This window comes from Mus caroli, chromosome 19 (assembly GCF_900094665.2).
Source record: "Mus caroli chromosome 19, CAROLI_EIJ_v1.1, whole genome shotgun sequence".
Taxonomy (NCBI): Eukaryota; Metazoa; Chordata; class Mammalia; order Rodentia; family Muridae; genus Mus; species Mus caroli.
This window is the reverse complement of record NC_034588.1, coordinates 52,386,439-52,410,618: the sequence shown is the minus strand read 5'-3', so window position 1 is coordinate 52,410,618 and position 24,180 is coordinate 52,386,439. Positions and strand designations below refer to the sequence as shown.

Here is a 24,180-nt window from a genome sequence, read left to right as displayed (position 1 = left end):
AGGCAGAGGCAGAGGCAGAGGCAGAGGCAGAGGCAGAGGCAGAGGCAGAGGCAGAGGCAGAGGCAGAGACAAGTAAGGCCTGTCCTATCCTATCCACCAGAGAAGGGCCATCTCTAGCATGGGAAGGTTTAACTTGATGTTGAGAACATGGCTCGAAGCCAGGTCTCCACTGAAGTCCCTCCAATTCCCCCCTCTACCAACTATGGCCTTGGACAAGGTACATTGTATTTCTCAATCCATTGTTATAAATAAAGCTGATGCCAGCAGGGGCGACTTCTTTCAGTGGTGGTAGGATTAATGAGAAAATGCACGGGGACAGCTTGGCACACAGCCACCAGTAGCACAGTGCTCTTATTTCTATTCTCAAAGGTCAGTCTGGGGCCTGTGTCCAGAATACAGTAGGGAAGGCTGATCAGAAATACCCTTACAACGTACAAAGCACAACCAAACAAAATACAGAAAGTACACAGACCCACAGCTAGCCCAAGCGAGGCAGAGCTCTGGAAAGTTCTTGACCCAACATCATAGTAATCTTAAGTGACGGTCACACAAAGGGCTTCTGGGATGCGTAAAATGTCTACCCTCAGAAGGCACAGCTGTCCGAGACATTTGGACAATAAAAATTCCATCCAACGGACATTGAGAAGAGACACCCAATGACCACAGGAAGATCTTCACTGCGACCCTCCTCAGTGATAGGGATAAACTTGAAGTTATTCCAGTAGATAACTTGTACCATAGGTCTCCAGAACAGCAGGACCCTTCTAATGTAGAGCTCTGTGAATCCCCTCCCCTCCATGCACAGCTGTGAGTCCCCCCCCCCATGCATAGCTGTGAGTCCCCTCCCCCCATGCACAGCTGTGAGTCCCCTCCCCTCCATGCACAGCTGTAAGTCCCCTCCCCCTCCATGCACACAGCTCAGTGAGTGGGATGCCAGTTTTCTGAAAAGCTGCTCGCTCAGTGATTGCTAGATACATCCCTGCCTTCTTCCCACAGGGAATGTCTAGAGAACTGTCAGGGCATACTCACACTCACCATCCTTAAATGGTACCCACTCAGTTCTTTAAGTCCACTCAGGGTGAACTAAATCACAGTTTTTAGAATCAAATTCTGTCTCACACTGCACAACAGGCTGTATGAGTGAGAAATGGCCAGGCAAGCAGTGTCTGTTCTGTTATTGTGACACAGTAGGGCATAAAGAAGACACCCTAGGGTCCCTTTGTACACAGGACACTTCACCACAAATGAAACACCCAACACTACATGCTACCCACACCACCTCAAGCCCTAACCTGGGAGGGAGGGCGCCCCTCCAGAGAAAGTCCAGTGTCCGGTAAGACACTCCCACCCCCAAGTCACAGAAGCAAGCGGCCAGCCTTTCTGCACATACTAAGTTGCTTTTATTAATCCAGAACGGCAGGCATGCTACAGGTACTGTACAGCATGGACATTTAATTCATTACAAAATGGCTTCCAAACCATTCAAAAAATGAACTTGGGATAAGCATCGAACAGAACAGCAACACCACAACTGTTAGGGAGACATTCAAAGTATTCACAAAAAAAAAAAAAATGTTATAGTTAGCATTTTAATAAACCAGAGAAAACCGGAGACAGTTTTACAATCGCTTCATGTCAACTACGATGGCACTGAAGGAACAGGTCTCAGCTTTATACAGCATTTTACAACATCGGCATGCCTAGGTTTTCTTGTTTTTAAAGGTCACTACCTACTTGTATGTAATATGCATACATAAAAGCGGCAGCTGGGTTTTTTTTTTTTTTCTTTTTTTCTTTTTCATTTAAGAGTAATCTAATATACAGGATTTTTTTTGGCCCTTAAGGGTTTAGACCTCTTCATTTAAAATGCTTTCTGGACAGTCTGCTACCAAACACATTTTGTTATAGGTGACATTAAAACTACATACAAATCTATCTATGTAACATCACAGCAAAACATGGCGAACAGAAAGTACAGCGTCAAAAAGGAGGGAGAAAGCTAAAGTCACTGAGAATTTTGGCACATAAAAGTTTTGCACACGGTCAGTCCATGTTCTAAGAGCACAGGGCAGTTGACTAGGAGGTCAAGGGGGAAACGGGGCAGTTCCCACGGCTGCTCAGACAGCTGCTCAGACCCTCTCGCTAATGTTCAAGTCTTGTTTTACAGAATGGCTTTTAAAGCAACTTTTGTTAATGCTACCGATCCTTAATGCGACTATCAACGTCCATTTGGTGGCATCTGGGTTTTATACAGAAACAAACAAAACAAACGAACGAAAGTCAAAAAAAAAAAAAGGAAACAAAAAAATATATACACATTTTATATATAAACTTAAAAACCTTGTACAAATGAGTTGTTATATATAAGATGCTTACGCTAAGGTTGGGGGGGGGAACTTTACACAGTTTCAAAAAAAGGGAAAACATATTTAAAATTGGACGGACGGACAGGTACAACAAGCAACCTCTAAAGCAATAAATACTACTGGTCCAACAGTGTTGATTCCATTCATTGTTGAGTGGTGTCCCCTCCCCCCCCAAAAGAACAACACCATGGAACAAGGTATATTAACACATTTTAACCCTTTGTTTCTGTACATTTAAACAATAACAAGTAACATCAAGGTAAAAGTTGTTTCACACTGGGAGGGAAAAAAAAAAGAAAGAAAAAAAGAAAGAAAGAAACGGCACTGCATTCCTTGTGCCCTCGTGGTTTAAATACCAAGGTGTAAAGTGATTGGTTCGCAAGCTCGTATTTAATACAAATAATACAGAACCAACTCCTTGTGGAGGGTGCTTCAAAATTGCTTCTCTCTCTTTTTTTTCTTTTTGTTTTTTAAATCAGTCTTTTAAAACTAAGCTATCCGAACTACATAACAGTTATGTATATATAATATATTTTTTAAACGCTACAAAGACTTTAAACAGCTGTTGATAAAAATTTTGGTAGAATCATGAGGTTTCTCTCATCTACATATTTAAAAGGAGAAATTGAAATAAGAATGGGTCAAATATTGACCAATGAACTCCATAAACATTAACTCATGTAGCCACGGCGGCACAAAATTAAAGAGTACAAAACAAAAGCTTTCCAAGCGGGGAAGGGCGAACCAAGAACCAGAAGGAACCACTTCAATCAAGCAGGGGCATGGAGGACGAGGAGGCGGAGCTATTCTAAAGACTTGGTCACCAGAGACAGAGGCTGGGGTTGCGTTCCAGCCAGCGAGTTGTGGGAATGTAAGGAAGAAGTTGATGGTTGTGCGAGCGATGAGGAAGGGACCATGGACGGCTGCAGAGCGGCAGGTGGCAGGTCCAGAGCCCCGTTGGGACAGAGGGCAGAGGCCTTGCCGTGGGCAGCTTCGGCCAGCAGGAGCGCGGGTGGAGGAGGCATCATGGACAGGTGGGCCAGAGGATCAGGCTTCAGGGACAGCGAGAGCGGCTGTGTCTGCTCAGTCTGTGACTTGGCGTCTTGGGGAGGGGAGCCTAGCAGATGCGGTGAGGGGGGAGGCGAGTCTAGTAAGCTTCCATCTGAAGAGGGTGGGCTGAGGCAGCTGCCTTCACCTTGTATGTAGCGAACGCACTTTTTTTTTCTCCTAGAAACAGGGGGAGAGAGTTATCTGTGAATAAAGGGCAAAGACGCCAAGGGAGAGAGTTATCTAATGCTCACAGCAAGTTGATGTCATCTAAGGGATGTCCCCCTGCAAGTCATGGCCCGAGGTCACGGAGCAATTAAAAGCAGTGACTTTGGTGGGCTGTGAGGCTCCCAGGTCCACTCTGATTTGCCTAGCCACACCCTCCCTCCCATCACAGGACCAGCCCAGGGCCCCATTGAGCAGACTGATGGAAGTGACCTGCAGAGTGGTACACATTCACTGGGAAGTGGGCTTGTCTATATGACGACTAACATAGTTTATCTCCCTTTGGGCTTAGATTATCTTCCTTTTCCCATCACATCTTGCCCGCCCTCCCAGTGATCCCACCCCACCCCCTCGGTCCCCAGTGATGCCTCAGTGTATTTAAAAGAAAAACAGCTCCTTCCCCAGTGGCCTCTTATCAATATGAAACCCTCAGAATGCTGACTGTTGAGCCCATATAGCTGAAGGCAGCGTAGGAAGAGGCTTAAAGGTTTTAACACACCACCACTGTGAGGCTGCTGGTGCCCAGAGAAGCTTTGGGCCTTGTCTGTTAAGAACCACACCAAATCGAGAGGTCAGAATCAGGTGAGAGGGGAGGGGGGTGGGGGAGAACAAAACCAAACCAAACCAAACTAAAAAAAACCAAAAAACCAAAACAAAACAAAACAAAACAAAACAAAAAAAAAAAACAAAACCAACTGAGAAAAGAAAAAAAAGAAAAAGGATAATAAGAAGAACCATCAGAAAAAACCAAACCAAACCAAAACCAAACCAAAAAACCAGGTAGAAGAGGGCAAACAAAGGTGGGGGAGGAGGAGAATATGAAAAACAGAAAATGATTCAAAAGTACAAGAATAACTGGTTGACATGGCCTGCAGGTTGTGGATAAAATTAAGATTCAAAGTTGTTTTTAAAAAAAATTTTTTTTTTTGATTTTGTATTTTCCCCCCTTAAAGATTCGGGGCTTCCCTTCCCCTACCCCCTTGGTGAGAAGGTTCCAAGGAATGAGTGTGGTCTGCAGGGGCAAGGTCTTGTCTTTGTCAGCTTGCTGAGGCCAGGAGTAGAGCACACAGCACAAGCCAGTCACAGAGAAGTGACAGGGAGGGCCCTTGGGATCTGAACCAGAGTCTGAACCAGACCAAATCTGCCCTGCGCCGACAGCACAGCCTCATCTCCCCACAAGCCATTTGTGTGGGAAGAATCTCAGAGCCTTTCTCAAAGGATAAAGTGAGGAAAAGAACTCGAGAGATCAGGCCTGGGACTTTCAAAGCCTTTCCTTCCCGCTTCCATCCCTGGCTGACGGGAACCTACTTGGTAGGAAAGGTGATCCCGGGGAACAATCCACTGATGCTATAAAAGCAATGTAGATTTGGCAATGCACTCATCCAAAGCTTCTCAGTATAGCTGTCAGGGCCGCAATGGGTCCTGATCCATCCAGAACCTGCTGTACGAGCACTGACCAGCTATTTGTCACTGAAGAACCTTCAAGATGCTTCCTGCTTGAAGGCTAATCCCATGGGACAGTGTCTCTGGCATTTGCAAGGACGGGTTTACTACATGAGTTCTTCCGGTCTAGGCCCAGAGCATGGGATGGGATGGGGGTGGGGGCATGGACTCTACAGAGTGTCCGGAGGGTAGGAAAAGAGGGGAGGGTGGAGGAGAACATGCTCGGTCCTCCTAACCTCCCAGAGCCTGAGGTCTATGGATCTGGATCTGTCTAGGCCAGAAGGAACTCAAGGGGAGCAAAGACGGCCCTTCTCGCCCTGTCTGGCAGGCTTCCTTTCCCTCCTTGGGATAGACTAGCACCGACTAAGGCGTCTGCTCCCATCCCAGGACTGAAACAAACAGACCTCTCCATTTTAAACCACCTTGGCCTGCAGATCGAAACATGCTCACAAAACTAGGATCTCCATGCATTTTCAAGATGGGGAGAAGAAAAGAAGGGGAGGGTGGGGGGGGGGTAAGCCAAATAGAGAAAGCATGGGGGGCAGGAGGAGTGAGAGGAGAGTGGGGTGAGAAGGGGTAACCAGAGGGCAGCATGAAGCAGCATTCCAGGCTCTGCCAGGGCGGGGCGAGAAGAAGGAGAAGCAACTTGGTGGGCTCAAAACAGTCTGGTTAAAATGTCCTCAAACGCCAAACAGAAGTAGGCTCTAAGAATCCTGACTGGCTAGGAGCATTGCTGAGGCTTTCCTCGTGCCCTCCTCCCCCCTTCCAGATCATGGGGCTGTGTGGGGCGTATTCTGGACACAGGATGGGAAGACTATGATGATGGACTGATGCTCCCCCAAATAGGGTGGGCTGAGGCAAAAGGTAGCCGAGACACAAACATCTGGATGGGTCAGGAAAGGCCTCCATTTCCAAGTGCTTGTGTTTGTGTGTATGTGTGTGGTGTGTGTGTGTGTCTGTGTATATATGGTGCTGATTTTTTTCTGAATGTTCTACTGATGTTAGCATCCAGCCCAGTGCGGCAATGGCAGTGTGTAAGGGAAGAACTGGAGGGAAGGGGGATGGGTACCTCCCTGTTCGAGCTCCATACTGTGACACCTCCCCCCATCCCATGTTAGAAAATGGAATCTCGTAAGCACCATGCCTAGCTCCTCCTGTATACATCCTAGGGGTGCTTTCTGGCCCTACTCTGGAAGGTTCTCCTCAAACAGACAACAGAAATAAGTTTGCAAACACATTAAAAAACAAAAATGTCCAAAAGGGAAGAAAAATGGCAGCTAGAACTTTCTAGGGCCAGAGGATGGCTGCAGAGTGTCAGGGGCCTGTTGGACTCCATGTCCTATGTCCAGGGACACCTCAGCCTCTTTGACAATAGGTATGCAGTTGGCCCCCAACGTGTGTTCCAGGGACACCTCAGCCTCTTTGACAATAGGTATGCAGTTGGCCCCCAACGTGTGTTTAGGAAAACCAAGCTGCTGAGGTACAAAGAGACACCGTTTTAATCTGGCCAAAACAAACAAACAAACAAACAAACAAACAACCCAATCGAAAAACTGTTATTGTTGCTGGTGGTAAAAGTATTAAGAAATTTCTGGTTGGGAGAAGATAGCCCACCATGGACCTAAGCAAAGATGGATTGTATTTGAGGATGGAGGTTGAAGTGGGTGGGCTATCCTTGTTAATGTTAGTAATAACTTTGGAAGAAAAGGCTAAGGCTAAGTTTGTAGTAACAGCCATTTATGAAGAAAAATGAGGCCTGGCGCCTCTACCAGCCTCACTGTGGGGCACAGAATGGAGCAATGGTGTCAAATGTAACTTGCTCTGGCAAGGTGTTACACTGTAATGTGTTAACTAACTTATCACCTACAGAGGGTAAGCAGGTATCTTCTCTCCGGGGCTCACCCTAATTTAATACCTAATATCCTTATATAAGCATCTCATGAAGTCCCTGGGGCTGCTCTGAAGATTTGTCATCTCTGAATGCTGTCTGCTCACAAGAAGTTGTTCTTCCACTGGGTGCCTGTCTGAGGCCGGCTTCCCTTACTCCTTACTCCCACAGGGCCATCTGTTTAACTTTCTGTCAGGAATGACTCTCTGGCACTTTCTCCTCTGGGGTCTGTGTGGTCAGCAATCTCTCATACTGGCACCGGAGAAGGGGACTCAGAGACACAGCAGACTTGTGGGCATGCATGTGATGGGATGAACATCTGATCTAACGTCTAGACACGGAGCACGGCAGGGGGGTGGGGAAGAGGGACACGTGACGCGGGAGGTACTACAAACAGGGATGTGTGTTTGGGGTATTGAGATACCTACCATCATAATATTCCAAATTCAAAGACTGCTTGTATCAGAACAAAGAAACAACAAATTTAACCAAAGGTGGTCATTAAAAGAAAAGGAAAGGGGTTGGGTACTTAGAGAGCATCCCTCCACCAAGAAGGAAGTATCTACACCGTCTCTGCCGGTACCCTGAGTTGGAAAACCTGCAGGCAGATCATGGGGCTCAATTTGGACTCTTCCAGACTGATCTGATGTTTGTGGGGACCCAGGCTAAGCTTGCACATAGTCTTGCACAAACGCTTGACTGTTTGCTCTGCAGGCCTGGCAATGCCGCAGTATCTAACTGCCGTCCCTGCTCACAGACTGTTAGCTGGTGCATGCCATTCAATGCCACGCTACTTTCTCAGCACTGTAAAACAATGTCAGCTAACGAGCTCCTCCTTACAGATAAGTGGGCTTTAAACACAAAACAACCAAAGAGAAAAACAAAGAGAAAAATAACAGTTTTTTTTTCGTTGTTACTTTGTTTCCGTTTTGTTTTGTTTTGTTTTTTTTTAAAGCAGCCTGCCCCAACGCACTTATCCCAACATCTTAAAAAAAAATAGTGCATGGGAATGCTCACTGCCAAGTTCAAGTTCTGACTCTTTCACACCTTGGGGGTGGGTGGGGTGCGGGTAGGGAGATGACACAGTGGCTCTCTGCTCAGTATGCAGGACAGCGAGCCATTCACTGGGCGGGCCAGTTCCAAGATGCTGGCTTTCAAAGGAAACACTTCAGTACCTGTCTTAGTGTGTTAAGGTCATGGTTGTCAGCCCTTGCCACCAGGGACATGTTTTTGCAAGAACAGGGAGGAAAGGGGGTGGGGGAGGAAACAGTATGAAATTAGCAAGGAAAATCTGAAGAATAAGAGTTTATTAGTTATTGATGCCGGTGGAGGAAAGTAGATGTGAATGGGGGCAAAATAAATCGACCCGCTAAGGCAGCAGAAGGATAGAAGGCTCTGATTGCTCCCAAGGCCTCAGAATGGTCATATACCTGCAGGGTTTGCACCATAAAGTCTGTCGGTCAAGCCCGAACAGTGCCCGACACTTCTTTGGAGTATTTGCATCTGTTAGCATAAGGTAAACACAAAAAAGAATACAACACAATGGTGGGTCGTGTTCAGTTGGATGTGAGACCTCCACTAATTGTCTTCTCCATCATCTTGGCTCTACTTGACAACTGTCCCTCATCAAGGGTTTGAAAGAAAGGAGCTTCTATGAGCCAAACCAAAAAATAAAAATAAAAATAAATCAAATAAAACAATAAAACGCACACGCACACACATACACACAAAGGAAAAACAACAACCAGAAACCAAAAACAACAATGAAAAATAAACAAAAGGAGAGAGAGATAAGAGGAGGGGTGGAGGTGACGTCATTGGCTTCTACCTAGGCCAGGATGATCACATCCTGAGCTAATTACAAGGCAGGGGGTTGGCAGGCAACATTCCCTGGTCGAGGGCACGCTGGAGTCTGAGTCTTGGCCCTGAGGAGGCACACACTGTTTTACAGTGGCATTCTGGGTAGCGGCAGCTGGCAGACAAGCACATCCCTCGTGGAGCCCACACACTGGCAGGGTCCCCGCTCCCTGGTATTTCCTACGATCCACACACAAAGCTACAAAGCAACAGGCCAGAGGGGGAAGGAACGGAAGAGACAGCTGCAAACCAGCACAGCGAATCTGGGAGACTATACACACCTGCAGGGGCCGCACCAGTTATTCTGTTGATCAAGGCCAAAGCGCGCTCGGCATTTCTTAGGAGCGCTCAGGTCTGAATGAGTTCAAGAAAGGAGCGAGCAGAGGAGGAGGAGGAGGAAGAAGAGGAGGAGGAGGAGGAAGAGGCAGGGAGAGGGAGAGGGAGAGGAGAGAGAGGGAGGCCAAGAGAAGGGCAAGGGAGGGGGGAGAGAGATACAAACAAGAAAAAAATAAAAATAAAAAAAGGGAATAAATCAATGACCGGGTTACTAATAGCAAAATATTGACTTTTTTTCTTTCTTTCTTTTTTAAACTTTCTTTAATTAAAAAAAAAAAGTAAAAAAAAAAATCACACTTATTCAACTTGTGCAAGTAGCTGTCGCAAATAAAGCTGCAGTATCCCTTATCAAGGACTGTCAGATCTGGTTCCAGCCGCCCAAAGGCGGTAACGGCCAAGAACTTGCTCTTTCAATTATTTTTTTTTCCTCTGTTTGTTTTTTAGTTCTGCTTTTTTTCTCTCTCTCTCTTAATTTTCTTTTTCTCAAAGAAGAAAATAAAGCGAGGGAAGGTTAAATTCATAACATGCTTTTTTCTTCTGAGTACCAAAGTTTTGAAAAGAAACAAACGAACAAAAATAAAAAATAAAAACTACAAATAAACACAGAACGAAATGAAGCAAAAACAGAAAGAAATAAAGAAAGAAAAAGGTTGTGGGTATTGGGATATTGCAGCTTTTGAGGTGTCTTTTTTTTTCTTTTCTTTTTTCTTTTTTAATCTACTTTCATTAATATTAAGAGGGAAGAGAGGGTAAACAGGCCATGAGCTGTTAAATGTTAGGAGCTCCTAGCAGGCTTGGAAGCAGGCATGGTCAGTAAACTGCTAGCAGATTTGTAGATGATAAAAGCCAAAAAAGCAAAAGGAAGAACAAACAAACAAACAAACAAAAGGAAATAAATAAAAAGCAAAGGAAAAAAAATCATACTGCGATGGCATGCTGGCGTGAGGGCACTTAGTGGGGCAACAGAAAAAAATGCCATTAGATTAAGGAGGTTTATTACTGAGTTTGTTCCATTTTTGTTTCCTTTATCAGTCTCCTTTAAAGAAATACTGCATATTCAATTTGCACAGTTAGTTCAGCTCTAAACCACTGTTCAATGCTGCATAAACCACTGTTACAGGAACAATAGATAAAATGAGACAGAAGTTAAAGTAAAATAATAATAATAATAATAAATAAATAAATAAAATCAACGAAAGCAAAACTGGAAAAAAAAATCTACTGAAACATAACGCAACCATGTAGATGATCGTTTTCAAGGATGTTCAAATGTTGTATATGTTTAATGTTAATAAGACTATAGATGGCAAGAAAAATGAAAAAAAAAAAAAACAGTTTATCAAACTATTTTAACGACTCAAAAGCACATTAGCACCTGTGATCGGAGGAAGCGAAAGGCAAGGATTTAGGAAACATTCGCTGTGTTCTGAAAAAAAAGAACAAATTACACAAAGCCTTCAAATTTTTTTTTTGTTTTTTGTCAAAGCCTGGTCTTCTCCAAGGGACCTTGATTGCCTATGCAGTATTTCTAGTTTCTTCCTACTGAATGACAAACCTCCTTAATTTAAAATGGGTGCAATTTACCACTGTAAAGGCATGCATTGGAACATTCAGGAACAGCCCAGTTAAAACCCAACACTCACACACGCCCCTCCTGGCCCCCTAGCCTCCTCATCCCTCTTCAGACACACACAGAATAAGCAGGCTGTCTAAAGCCCGGTGGAGGCGTGCCTGATGCTGGCCCTCTAGTTACAGGCTTGGCAGTTATTTAAAAACACATTCCGCTAGGGTTACAACGGGCTTTTCATGCAACAATGGATGCTACTAGCTTTAAAAGGGCAGTCATGAAGCAATTAATTAAAACACACATAAACAAAAAAGGCTGCCTAAGATGGGTTCCCCACAATGTCCTGGCCTTGGATTTCTCCTGCCTCCCCCAGAGGGAAGCCTGACATAAGAGTGGTCCTCCAACCTCCACCTCCCCGACTCTCCTCGCTCACCATTGGTTTCCCCAGGCTGCTTGTCTCTTTTTCTCTTCTTCTTCTTCCCCTGGATGGACAGAAGAAATGCAGGAGATTAGGCCAAGAAATAGACAAGGAGGTAGAGGTCTGGGTTCATAGGGCAGGGGAGCCAGAAGAGGGGACCAGTCTGCTATCGCTACCTCTCGCCCAAATCTATCTAATCTAATCCTTGAACACTGCCTAGCTGGGGGTCAAGGCAGGGGTGTGTGGGGGGTGGCGTGGGGGAGGGGAGACACACATTTCTTGGGAGAAAAACAGGGGCCCAGCAGGTAGATATGATAAGACCTCATGGCCTTCATCCATCTTTAACCTGACCGACCCAGAGGATCTGATTCCATAAAGGGGAAGAGAAGGAGGCAAGAAAGATTCAGGGAGGGATGGAGAGCCACAGCAGGAAGCAGGATGAGTCCACTTCCAAGGGCGTTGAGAAACCTGGGAGTCTCCAGTGGTTCAGAGCTGGCCTAGCTACCCCACAGTCTCTCACTATGAAGGCCAAAGTGTCCCTACCAAAATGGTTTCTTTCAGAAATGGAGTGTGACCCTTCTCTTTAAAAAAAAAAAAAAAAAATGGTACAGAGTGGGGGTGGAGGTGTTTACAAAAGAAAGTCAATAGGGAAGTTCAAAACTGCAGGGCGGACACGCATAAGCCCAGGGAAGGGATCCCTCATTCTCTTATGTCGGCTACAGATTCCTCTGATGATACCCCAACAACCATATCACTGGTCACAGAGATTAAAATCCACAGATGCATGTAGTACGCCCAACGCTCAGAATCTCATACCTTAGCCCAGCCTGCTTTAAACGAACACAGGTAGCCTACAGGTGGGCAATGTTGTCTACCACAAAGCCTGCCTTAGTGTAAAGCATTGAGTGGCTTGTGCCATGGACTGCATACTTTCTTAAGTGTGGAAAGAAGAATGGCTTGTAGGGGTGCGCTTCCACAACACCACGAGGTTGAAGAATCATAAGTCTAACCATGGCAAACCAGGAGGTGTCTGTATAACCCATATTGTCATGCTGTGAGAATGGCTAGCTCCTAACAAATATTAAAATTATGGACTGTTCTAAGTCTAGCTTTTCACTGTAACAGCCACTCCTAACACTAACAATGGCCAGCATTTGTCAAGTACACATAAGAAACCGGGCATGACCAAACTGGCAACAGCTCTACACAACATACATGTTGTCATCCTCCCAATGACACAGATAAGGAAACAGGTACAGAGAGGCTAGGAAATATTCTTGAGATGTCACAGCTAAGACAAGGTGGAGGCAGAAGCAAACCCAAGTAGTCTCAAAGCAATTGCTTTAGTCCCAGACCATGTCTTCTACCAAGTACTGTCCGTGGCTCTCCACAGAAGCCATTCTTTGATACCTCAGGGGTGAAGAGACTGCCTTACGTCATTATCACCCATCAGCCTGACTCTATCAAATGAATGAGCAAGGATCTGGGGTATGCCAGCCCGACTTCAGGGCAGCAGGGAGGCTCTCCAGGCCCTATGAGGCAACTGCAGTCTTACAGACCCGTATGCTTGAGAATATCTAAATGTTGCCACCTTGGCTTAAAGGTTTTCCGGGACAGTGACATCATCACCAAAGAGAGAAGGATCAGAATGTATGTGTAGCAACCCTATGGTTGTGTCAGGCTTGAATGAATCCAAATATTCAGAGAGGGCTTCTCAGACATCTGAGTGTATTGTCTGTGCCATGGCCCTGTGTGCAGGTATACACTAGATCCTTTTGAGTTTCTTGGCATGCAATGGGAAAACAAGGAAAGGAAAAGCCACATGGCTCTCTCTGAGTGGGCAGGTGGGCTTGACAACAGTTGACTTAGGAACCAGGAAAAGGACTCAAGAGAAACAGTATAGCTTGAGGATGCTTGTATCACCCCCAAACACACTCCAGGGCTATCTCACAGTCCACTACAGAATTCTCTGCTGTGCTGTGACACCTAGAATGAGGACATGTCCACGGTTGAGCAAGTGCTGTGCAGATTACCAACTCCAAGTGGACAGGGATGGGGTTCTAATGGGACGAGGACATGAGTATGTAAGAGGAGGCCACTTCCTCTTTAACTGTAACAAGAGAAATCGTAAGAGATGAACAAAAGAAAGAAAACAAGTGGGCACATAGAACCTTTAAGTCAGGAAGGAAGAAGGAATGCTCTACTGTGATGCTGGGTCCACTGGCTCTTACTATGGTACCCAGCTACCTTCTCCTGGGTCCTGAAGGACAGGTCAAGTCTGAGCACACAGATTGGGTTTCATTCCAATGTACTTCATTAAGGTGGTGACATAAAGGCACACTTGGCTGGAAAGACAGGAAGAGCTGACTCAGGACACATTTCCCAGTAGAACCTCCTGGGCTTCAGGGTAACCGTGGCTATCTGCAGAAGCTCCATCATCAAATTGGTGAAAAAGGAATGTCAACCGGTTCTCACCAGAATCAAACCCACAGAGGCTTCAGGTGTGAAACTCTTGACCCCACTGTCTTCCCTAGAGCACAGAAGGAAGGAGCAAGCGCATATTCTCACATGTGTGTGATGAGACGCCGAGACAGGAGGAGCCTGAGAGCCAAGAGATCAAGTTCCCGCAGTCCTGCATCCGAATCGCCTCTAAACCATCCCTCCCATCACCTCAGTGGCTCCTATTAGCCAGCTACCTTCCCATAGTAAGGGGAAGTCAGGGCATTGCCATGGGAACCTTCTGAAAAGTCTAGAGAGCACTTTGGACAGTGTCTAAGGGACTCCCTACAAGTCAGACTCGAATGCTTCTGACACTGCCACCAAGTCTGCCTGTCTCTTTGAGAGAGTTCATTCTGAACAATCTGGGGGGGGGGCACCTACCCTGCATCTAGTGTGAACGGCACCAACTGTGCACCTTTTATGTGAAGGCCCTATGAAGACACGGATGCATGGGATGCCTTGGAATGCAGTAGTCATAGAGAACCTGCACCCTGTTCTGGGATATCCTTTTGATGACTTGAGGATTGGTCTGTAAAGAGCCAAAGCTAGAGTTGACCTCTTGGAACTATTACAAGTCGGGATGACAGCTGTCCCGAGATGACACAGTCTAATAGGCACAGGAAGCTGTCTGCTGTTGAAGCTGACCTGGGATTGAGTGTGGGTACACAGCTAGTCCATGGGAAGGTTCAATCAACAGCTCATCTCTTCCTCTCCATCCCAGAGGAAAGGTGTTCTAGCAGTGCACACACAAAAACAAGCAGAAAGCTCCTGCACAGCTGACAGCTCGTGATGCTGACCTGCTAGTGCCAAGGGCTGCTCTCTGAGGAGCAGAAGTGCTGTCTAGGAAGGGAGACCTGGAGGATCATGGGTAGGGGGCATGGTAATGAAGCACAGTCAAGTCTACCTTCTACATGGTCAGTAGCAGGTGAGCCAGCTCCTGCTACAGCTGTGAGAAAAAGACTGAAGAGAGTTGAAAGAGTTAGCCCTTCCACAGATGAATGGAGCCCATCCTCCTTCTCCCCTACAGCAGCAACAGGCAAACGTTTTCCTGGCTCCATGACCATCCGGAGAGGAAGGAGGAAGGAGAGCCTGTGCTGGCAGCAAGACGGGTTTGATTTTAACATCAGAGTGGATGGAAAAGGAAGTTTTCTGAAACCAGCTATGACGCAATAAAGAGACAAAGCAAGAGGCGATTCCACCCAGGCAGAAAAGGGAGAAGCCCACAACTCAGACCCATTGGGCCAATGCAGGGTCAGGAATATTTGGTGAGAAGTAACAGAGGGCTCCAGAGAAGGGTAGAGTTGTAGTATGCCATCAACGCAAGAAGTGAAAACCTCCGTCATGTTAAGATGATGTCTAAGAAGCAAGACAGAGTCGAGCAACAGAGGTCAGAAGCATGTGACACGTGTGTCACGTGACACACACCCTTTTCTCCCACTGTGGAGCCCAGAGCCCTTTCACCTTCCCTAACAAAAGATGACTTCTGCTGGCTACTTCCAGGGATACTCCCATCAGGCCTTTCTCGGGATGAAATAGGCTCCCAACTCCTAAGACAACCTGGCCGCACCTCCTCCCCATTTGGCTCTCCTCCCCATGGGTGCACACCCTGCTGAAGACCTGTGAGGAGCGAGGAGTAAAACACACTCCTGCACCCAGTGTGGTCTTTATGAAGCAGAACCACTAATGGCGGGGCTTAATCTGGACTCTAAGTCCTTCTGAATGCACTCTGAAGCTCCACTTTTTCTAAAGGGTAGGCAAAGAGGTACAGACATCCCAAACCAGTCTCTGCCAAGCTCCTCGATTAGGGGTCAGGGACAGATCCTAATAGTGGACAGAGTGAATGGTCTTGAGGCTTAGTTCAAGTAGGCAGTAAGCCACCCTCTGGGACCTTGCAGATGCCCACTATCTGCATAAAGAATGAGTCCTCCGGAAAGCGGACCACGTACATAGTTATCCCGTGCAGACCAGCCAGGGTACAGCTGCATATGAAGCTGTCGTTCCTTCCGGGCCAGCTCGTAGTACTTTGCCTGTTCTTCCCTGGACAGGGCGTGCCACTGTGGGGAACACGGGGCAGGGAGAGAAAGACACAGAAACATCACAATCTACGCCATGGCGATAAATGAGACTCGATGCTTTGCGGGGGTGCACACGTCCACCCAGACATGGTGGAATGTGTAGATACTGACAGCTCGCTGGCATGAACAGGGGTCCTCATAGAAAGTATATCTGTCCTCTATGCCCTTCCAGCCATTTCTGTATCTATGACAGGAAGGTCTGGGATGTGGTTATCCCAACAGCCGGACAAAAGCACAATGGTCTTGACAGATGGAAGCCATACAGGGATTCAAAGAGGCAGGGTTGGGCAGAAATGCTCTAGATAATGAATGGAAAGTGTCACCTAACACAGTGCTTCATCCCTGTGTCATCCTATGGATACCATTCATCTGGTCCATCCCTGTGGTTCTTGTGTGTGTGTGGGGGGGGGGGGGCAGGGGGCGGGGGGTGGATACTTACCCTGCGCCCGAGAATCTGGTTGATGGCTGCACTCTCTTTCAGTGTGCATTCGGCCACCACCTTTGCTCTCATCTCCTTCATATACAACATGAATGCATTAAGGGGCTTCTTTATGTGGGGCTTCTTCTTCTCTTCTTCCTTTTTGGAGTCCTGATGCTTTCTGGATAGAGGCAAAAGGAGACAGGCATATACCATCCAATAAACAACCATGGACTCAACTTCCCCCAAAGCAGATCCCATGCTCGTCCTTCTTCCTCCTTCCTCCCCAAGCCTGGTGTCAGTTTCTTTTTTTTTTTCTCTCTCTAAATTTCTTTCTTTCTTTATTTTTTTTATTATATATTTTCTTTATATACATTTCAAATGCTATCCCGAACGTTCCCTATACCCTCCCTCTGCCCTGCTCTCCTACCCACCCACTCCCACTTCTTGTCCCTGGCTTTCCCCTGGACTGGGGCAGATAAAGTTTGCAAGACCAAGGGGTCTCTCTTCCCAATGATGGCCGACTAGGCCGTCTTCTGCTACCTATGCAGCTAGAGACACGAGCTCTGGGGGTACTGGTTAGTTCATATTGTTGTTCCACCTATAGGGTTGCAGACCCCTTCAACTCCTTGGGTGCTTTCTCTAGCTTCTCCATTGGGGTCCCTGTGTCCGGTGTCAGTTTCAAGTAAAAAGTTCTTTTTCACTTTCAGTCTCCTCCACCCTCCGCCCCCAAGATCATGCACCAACAGTTGGAAGGGGAGGCAGGGCTGCTGAGATTTTCTGAAATCACTTCCTCTTGCTTCTCAAACAGTCACTTTCCCAGTTCAGGGTGATTGGACCCAGCTTCTCAGGGTTCTGTCTCACTTGCTGAACCAAGCAAGCCCCCAGTATTTCATCCCGGGGTTAGCAGAGAGTAACTGCCATCCCCAGTCCACTCAAGCACACGCCACAGAGATCTCTGAAGCAGCAGGGAGACAATCAGAGAGACCTGCTAGAGAGCATTTCCTCCGTATGGACCAGATGCTCACTAGGAGCAAAACAAGGAGAGGCTGGCCGGCCAGCCAGCCAGCAAGCAGCGGCCATGGTGGTAGCTCATCACACAGGCCACAGATCATGATGAAACAACGTGGTAACACTTACGAGCTGTGGAGTGAGCCGACGTCACTCTGGGAGGATTCCTGCTTGACTGTTGGTGTGACGATGGCCGGGTGAGGGATGCCGGTCGTGTGCAGAGTGTGATGGGGAGGGACCATATGGGGAGGGAACCTAGAGGACAGAAAGCTGTGTAAATTGTCAGAATCAAAATGAATGAATGAGGAGGGCTGTGTACACACTATTTAAAAAAAAAAAAGCGCAGTAACATTCACATGAAAGCAACCCAAGGCATATGAAGCCTGTCAGCATTAATTAGTGATAAATTAAACATAATGATTCTCATAATGTCATTAAAGCCACTCTTCCCCTTCGTTATTGCTACTGACATGAGACATTACTATTTTTAACATCTTTAGCAAAAGACAAATTCAACGGGTGTGCTTGGGTGGAAAAGGAGGCTTGGACGACCAGCCAGAAATCACACATCCATTTGGATTTTGAGTCATAACCTGCAGCACCTTAAGACGGTGATTTCCTGAGCCCTGATCAGCGCTAGAAGAACAGGTGATATCTTTTGTTGTATATTGACAGCTAAATAAAATATTAATGTGGTTGAAATGTACATACATGTCTTGACGGTGTTCTGAATGTCTCATTAGGCCTCATTCTGGTGCTACAGAGCGATCCAATTTTTATTTTTTTCTTTTGTTACTGTGTCCATCGTTTGAGCGTGGTATGAGAGAGTGAATGGAGCAGAGAGGGAAATATTCTTCTAGAGAGTCCTGTGCCACTCTCATCTTACGTCACGGGCATTTGAATATGTGTGTATTCATTTTTGAGAAAAATGGAGACACACACACACACAGAAGCACTGAATTCTGACTTACACGACCTTTTTCAGTAAGTAATAGTCTTACTGTTGCCTAGTAGGTTATTTGTACCTCATTCAAAAGCCTTATAAATGATAAAAATTGTAATCATAGGAAAAACAATCAGGAGTTAGCAGAGCCTCTAACAGCACACACTTTTGGGAAAGCTCCCCAGAACACACTTCTGTCCTTGAAATGGCATTTCCCAGCACACAATCTGGCCAGGACACAAAAGCTGATCTTTAAACCCACTGTTGCAAGAAGAGACTATCAGCTAGCTACACAGGACAAACAGCTGTCACATCTCATGATATGTTTGGTTTGTAGGAAGAGACCTCCTCAATCGAAGAAGCACACAGTGTATACAAAAATAGGGCAAAGGAGGAGAAGGACAGATTGCTCAGGTGAGGCATATCCAGGCTGGATTGAGGCAATGGCTGCCCTTCTAATAAGGCTAAAACCAGAAGAGGACAGCCACCACCCAGGGGCCAGCGTAGACCAGCATCCTGCTCTTGAGAAATGAGTTCTGGGAGTTCTAGGAGAGGGGTTTCAGTGAAATGTCATCACAGTGAGGATTTCAAAGGGTTCTTGTTTTTATTTACAAAGTTCCTCTGTAAGTGGATCAGAGAAACAAATAGTATAAAAATGTTCGTTTGAAAAGGTATTTCAAAAACCTTGAAGAATGAATAGGCTCAGTATATCTTAACAGAGACAAATATACCCACAGAGAACACTCAGAAATCCCACCCTCTGGCCACCTTTGCAGAGTTAAGGCAGAACTGGAGTTTGGAAACAATGACATGATTTAATAGGAATCAGAGAGGTTGGGGGTGCGGGGGGGGGGGAGAGAAAACCAACATCCTGGCCCCTAAATACTGAAAAAAGGATGTAAACCCTTAAGCTCTGATGTCACATCCGTTCCTCCCACTGCTCCCAGCCCACAGAGCAAAAGCCAGTTAAGAACACAAGTCACCCTTGAATGAAGGGCGGGTAGAGAGAAGCTTTTTACGATGAAAGTCTCAAATACATACATTTCCTTTTCCTGCAGTGTAAGAATATGTGCACAAACACATGAAGGCAAGAAAGACAAAAACCCCATGTGGGCACGTATGATCTCTGTGTCCATACAAACAGGAGGCAGGCAACAAGACTGGAGCTCATTTTGGGGTGGAGGCAGACCTGAGTACCACGCTCTCGAGTCCCTTGACCTCCACACGTTGGTGCACGTGGAAAAGGCACAACAGCTGTACATCTTCACACAAGATGCTTGCACCTTCACCCACGAACCCCCTTTCTGCAGACAACTGCCTCATGAAACACCCTCAAAAAAATTCTAAGCAGCTCATTATACACCCCTGCCTGCTTTCATGGCTGGAAGCCAGAATATAATGATGAACCTAAACTTGTTAAGGACAACTAATTTTTGTTTCTGGCTGTCTCAGGGGCCTCTCTCACGCTCACTCTCACTTTGCCTCACTGTTGACACGTTTCTGTGAGCGGCACGTCATCTGCCGGCCTTGATTTTATGCACAGGCCGTGGGATGCATTTTCCCCGTGTAGCCGTCCTGCTTTGAGTCGCGTGCGGATCGTCATTATTCTCTCGCCACCCAACCCCCCCCCCCCCCCCCCCCCCACGAAAAAAAAAAAAAAAAAAAAAGCCTTGCTTTTAGGGCACCCCCCCCCGCACTTGTAACATTTCATCTCTTCCTGCCTTATTTTTTGTGAGCCACAGTGCACCTACATTATGGTTTATACATGATCTCGCTCCCTTTGAAGCCGGCAGATTTCAGGGCCTGCTCTCGTCAGGAGAAGAGCCTTGCCCAATTTAGCAGGCTGAGGGCCCGGAGCTCCAACATCTCAATCTAAAGGGGGTCACAGGGTGGCACAAGTGAGTGTCAGCAAGAGCTGTTTAATTGCCAATCTAGGCTTCTCCATGGTGTTTAAAGTATAATGACCCATCACTTAATTCTGAGAAGTCCTGGCCCTGCTGCTGAATAGAATAAATATCAAAGGATGTTCTGGAACAGGGCAAGCTGCCTACATTCGCTATAACTGCCATACGTATAATAGACCTATACTTCTGTCACCCCATTACCACAATAATGTATTTAATTTGCTGTATACGCTTTCTAACTAGCTACCTTTCATTTGGCCTACCTGGGGAATTGGCCACCCCCCGCCCCGTAATGCCAGCCCCCAACCTTTCTTCCCACCACCCCCTTCTTTCCCTCCACCCTCTGCGACCTATAAATCATCAGCTAGCCTCCTAATGATAATTCAATCAATAAGCTTAACCCCCAATCCCCATCCTACGATTACTTCATCGCTTTCAACCTCTGGATACGCAGAACAAACAAGCAGGAAAAGAATCAAAAGCGGCCTGTGAACGCCGTTATGGAGCTGGGATCATAAGCAGGCCCCCTCTCCTCTCCTCCCAGGAGGTTCCCCGTTTGCTCTCACGCTTTCCACGGACTGTGACGACATTATCTAATGAGTGTAACCTTTCCGCTTTCTCCAGCAGAGAGACTGCAGAAAATCATTTTCCTACCTAACTCATACAGGCGCGGTTTCCGAGATCCGGGATGATCTATCACACGATATGAGTTCACTATAAACTCTAGCCACACTGTGGCATGCTTCTGTCAGTGGGTGCAAGTCCCACGACAAACGTTGTTTTCCTGCAAGCAGGGAAGGAAGCACGCCAGGCACCCTTTGCAGCCCCTTCTCTCATTTTGGCTCCTTGTGTTGGCCACAGAGGCCAGCCGGGGGACAGCATCCGTGCCGTGCAGTGCGTGCTAATTGAATCAGGGGGTATCATCCAAATGGATCGGTTGCTTCAGCCCATCAGGAAAGTCTAAACCTCCACCGATTTAATTAACTCAACATAAAATCGGATGAACAGAAACTAAAACTACCATTAGGGGCAATTAGTGACTACTTAAACATACCGCTGCCAACCAGTTTGTAAATAAACTGGCAGTCACTGAAAAAAATTAGCCAGAATTAATTAGAGAGAGGAAAATGAGTCCTGGGATACATATATACACTGTATATATGCCTATATGCTTATGTATGAGTCTGTAGGTATGGGTGCAGACATAGTTTTTTTACAACTTTCAAAGATTTAGCGGCATGTGAAGGTCAGTAATGGATACAATGTGTCACGGAAAACATTTTACCGGGGGGGGGGGGGGCGGAGGGTGACCTTCTTAAAGTGATTTGACATGTAAGTGGAGGAAGGGGGAGGGGAAAAAAGGTAAAAATAATGTAAAATGTAAACTGCAGAGTAGCTCCCATCAGGTTTCTACTGGACATCGCTGCTCTGAGGGGCTAGGCTATAGCTGACTATATCAAACTCTGAACTAGCTTTTGAAATGGTCAGAGAACACCCACCGGTGTTTCCACAAATTCTCTGAATAATCATCATAAGTTATCTTCATTCCCTCCCTCCTTACAGAGGACAACAGAGGAACGATGATTTCAAAAGGGACGCCATTCTAGCTGCTTTTCCCTGACTTGGCTGCTGTCATCTTCAGAGAGTTATTTATGTTTATGCGTGTGAGTATCTGTGCTTGCAGGTAGGGGCACCACATGCTAGGAGAGGCCAGAAGAGGGCGCTGGATCCCCTGGAGCCAGAGTTACAAATGGTTGTGAGTGGCCATGTGCATGCTGGGAACCGAACCCATCTTTTCTTCATGAGCATCAAGTGTACTTAGCTGCTGAACCTTTCTCAGCCCCACCCTGCCTTCTTAACTTGTGACTCTATGTTGCTCCACGGACAGACTCACAAAATTTTAGGTCAGCGTCACTTATGTTGAAAGGTCAAGGTAACTTTTTGTGGTTTTTTTTTTTTTTTTTTTTTTCCAGGAGTAAAGACTAGTGAACAGTGGTTTATATTATTATACCCACACATGTCCACAGGCCCTGGGTGGCCTGACGCTGTCTAGAGGGCTTCACAAGAAGTCACAGCAACTCACCTAGACATAGATGCGTTGACTGTCAGCGCTGTGGGGTAGGGGTGTCTGAATCCTCCTGTCGTGATTGGGTACACAGGCTGACCTTGCCTACAAAAAAGGGGTGTTAAAGAAGTGAGAGACTAGAAATGAGAGCTGGGGGTGGGCACAAGAAAGGGAAGAAGAAGGGGGACGTTCTCGCCGTACAGTAAGCTTTATTCTCATTTGATCAGAACAAAAATCTTGGGGATTGTACAGGCAGGATCAAAGGGAAGAAACACAGAACAATTTGAATGCCATAAATCTGATAGGAATGGCTAATTAAATTTTATAACCTCTGCTTATGTCAATAGAGACCCTCTCCCCAAGCTGAGACTAGGTGTTTTGTTGTAATAATTAAAGGCGACGTCTCGCTTGCTTTAATGGAGCCATCACACTAATTGAGGGCTCCACATCCAAAGGAAAACAATAATGAATGTAAATTTATACCAAAATAAAGGACAGCGAATCAAAGGACTTCACTTGCGCTTTGGGCCTCTTTCGGTATTTAGATCTCGGTGAGAAAACATTAAATTAACAGAGCTTAATTTGTAGCCTTTTGTCAAATTAACAAGTGTTGACAAGAGTTTCTGGGGGGGAGAGTCCCTAAGAAGAATTGTGGGTAACCAATAGACAATCACACCTCATTACAATAATTAAAAAATACAGCAGCATGCAGAATAGCATCCTCCTGAAAGACACACAACTTTCTCTGACAGAGGCTTGTCTGAGGTGGCTTTTCCTTTTTATCTCGACTTCCGCATCCCCTCATCAGCAGAAAGAGATGACTGAAGTATAGAGGCTCAGTCCCTTCCGGTGGAGAATCAGTAGGTCCAACCCTCCCGTCTACCTCACCAAACACAAATAAGACAAAGAAACAGAAACCACACGAGACTTAGTGTAGCTATTGCGTAACGCAACCTGTTGTTTTTAGACAAACAAGAAAACACACAGCACGGGATCTCTATTCGACTAGAGAGAAAGGCTAGGATGGGGATCCTATTCCTAAATTTTACCATCTTTAAGACTACAAAAATCTGCCTTCGCTAAGACCCAAATTTGACAGCTTCTTTCAGTACTCAACATTGCCTTATGTTTTCTAATGTTAGAGGTCACTGGTAAAATAGAGAGATAGATGCATAAAGACATACAGTGTCAAACATTACGTGCAGGCTCACGGCACATGCTACACAGTACAAGATAGACTTCACACCAAAGGCCCTTTCTGCTCTGATTTCTAAACACATCATGCTTTTAAGTTGTAAGTTGTGGCCAAATTATCTGAGTACTGCCAGGGCCCAGGTAGCCCAGCCCCCAGTGTTCCACGGATGGTTCCCCTTATCCCTCTGTGCCCCCATAGCTTGGCGAAGCATCAGCCATGCAAAGACTCTCAGAGATGCTGGGAAGATGACATGAGCTTCCTTCCTTCCACTGTTGCTATCAGCCTTTGGGGTGAAGGCTGAAGTCGCAGCTGGGATCCCTTCAGTCCTACCCCAAGGTGATTTCACCACCAGGATGTTCCTATTCCCACTTCCTTCCTGCCACAGAGGCAACATGTAAAAGAGAGAGCTTAACCCAATACCATGAGTCCAGTTTGGATTGCCACTGTCACAACAGGCTTCTGCGGTTCCCAGAGTCACTTTTGGCCATCTTTGGGGACAGTGGGTTCACAATGGCAATTACCACTGACCCTTTTCAATGTCATCCATTGAAATGCTGTAATCCCTCTGCAAACCCACAGGACACCTCAAGAGCATCTTCCCTGTGTTGTTCCACCAGCTGTCCCTCTGTAAACATGCACTCAGCCATGTGCATGTGTGTATATACTCACACATGCACACACACTCACACACACACACACACACACACACACACGAATACAAGCACGTACACATAAACTAATAAGCATGCTCATGCAAGAAACAAAAAGGGAATTAAAAACTGGAATTGCTTACTGTGGTACTAACCATCCTAGCGGATGGGGGATTTGTCCTACGGTGCCGGGCGACAGCGGGTAATATGGAGAGATATCTGGAGGGTGCGGAGGCCTTGGGATTCCTGTGAGGAGAAGAAGCAGCGATTTTT

The 24,180-nt window shown here is 46.3% G+C and overlaps 1 protein-coding gene across 30 annotated transcripts in view; it reads right to left on the bottom strand.

Moving 5' to 3' along the window:
• Window positions 1-1,381: 1,381 nt before the first annotated feature.
• Tcf7l2 (transcription factor 7 like 2) overlaps window positions 1,382-24,180 on the bottom strand; it is a 196,260-nt gene continuing 173,461 nt past the window's right edge. For 2 of the 30 annotated variants that reach the window (XM_021151309.2, XM_021151311.2), the window contains 9 exons: window positions 24,051-24,153; window positions 22,081-22,167; window positions 17,280-17,405; window positions 16,161-16,320; window positions 15,593-15,700; window positions 11,163-11,211; window positions 10,538-10,588; window positions 9,108-9,180; window positions 1,382-3,593 (listed from right to left, as the gene is read on the bottom strand). In XM_021151309.2, the coding sequence (XP_021006968.1) occupies window positions 3,170-3,593; window positions 9,108-9,180; window positions 10,538-10,588; window positions 11,163-11,211; window positions 15,593-15,700; window positions 16,161-16,320; window positions 17,280-17,405; window positions 22,081-22,167; window positions 24,051-24,153 (1,181 nt within the window). In that variant the 3' untranslated portion in view covers window positions 1,382-3,169. Of the gene's footprint in view, window positions 3,594-8,399; window positions 8,473-9,107; window positions 9,181-10,537; window positions 10,589-11,162; window positions 11,212-15,592; window positions 15,701-16,160; window positions 16,321-17,279; window positions 17,421-22,080; window positions 22,168-24,050; window positions 24,154-24,180 lie in introns of all 30 variants that reach the window. The other 28 variants (XM_021151310.2, XM_021151313.2, XM_021151305.1 and 25 more) reach the window with 20 other exon arrangements.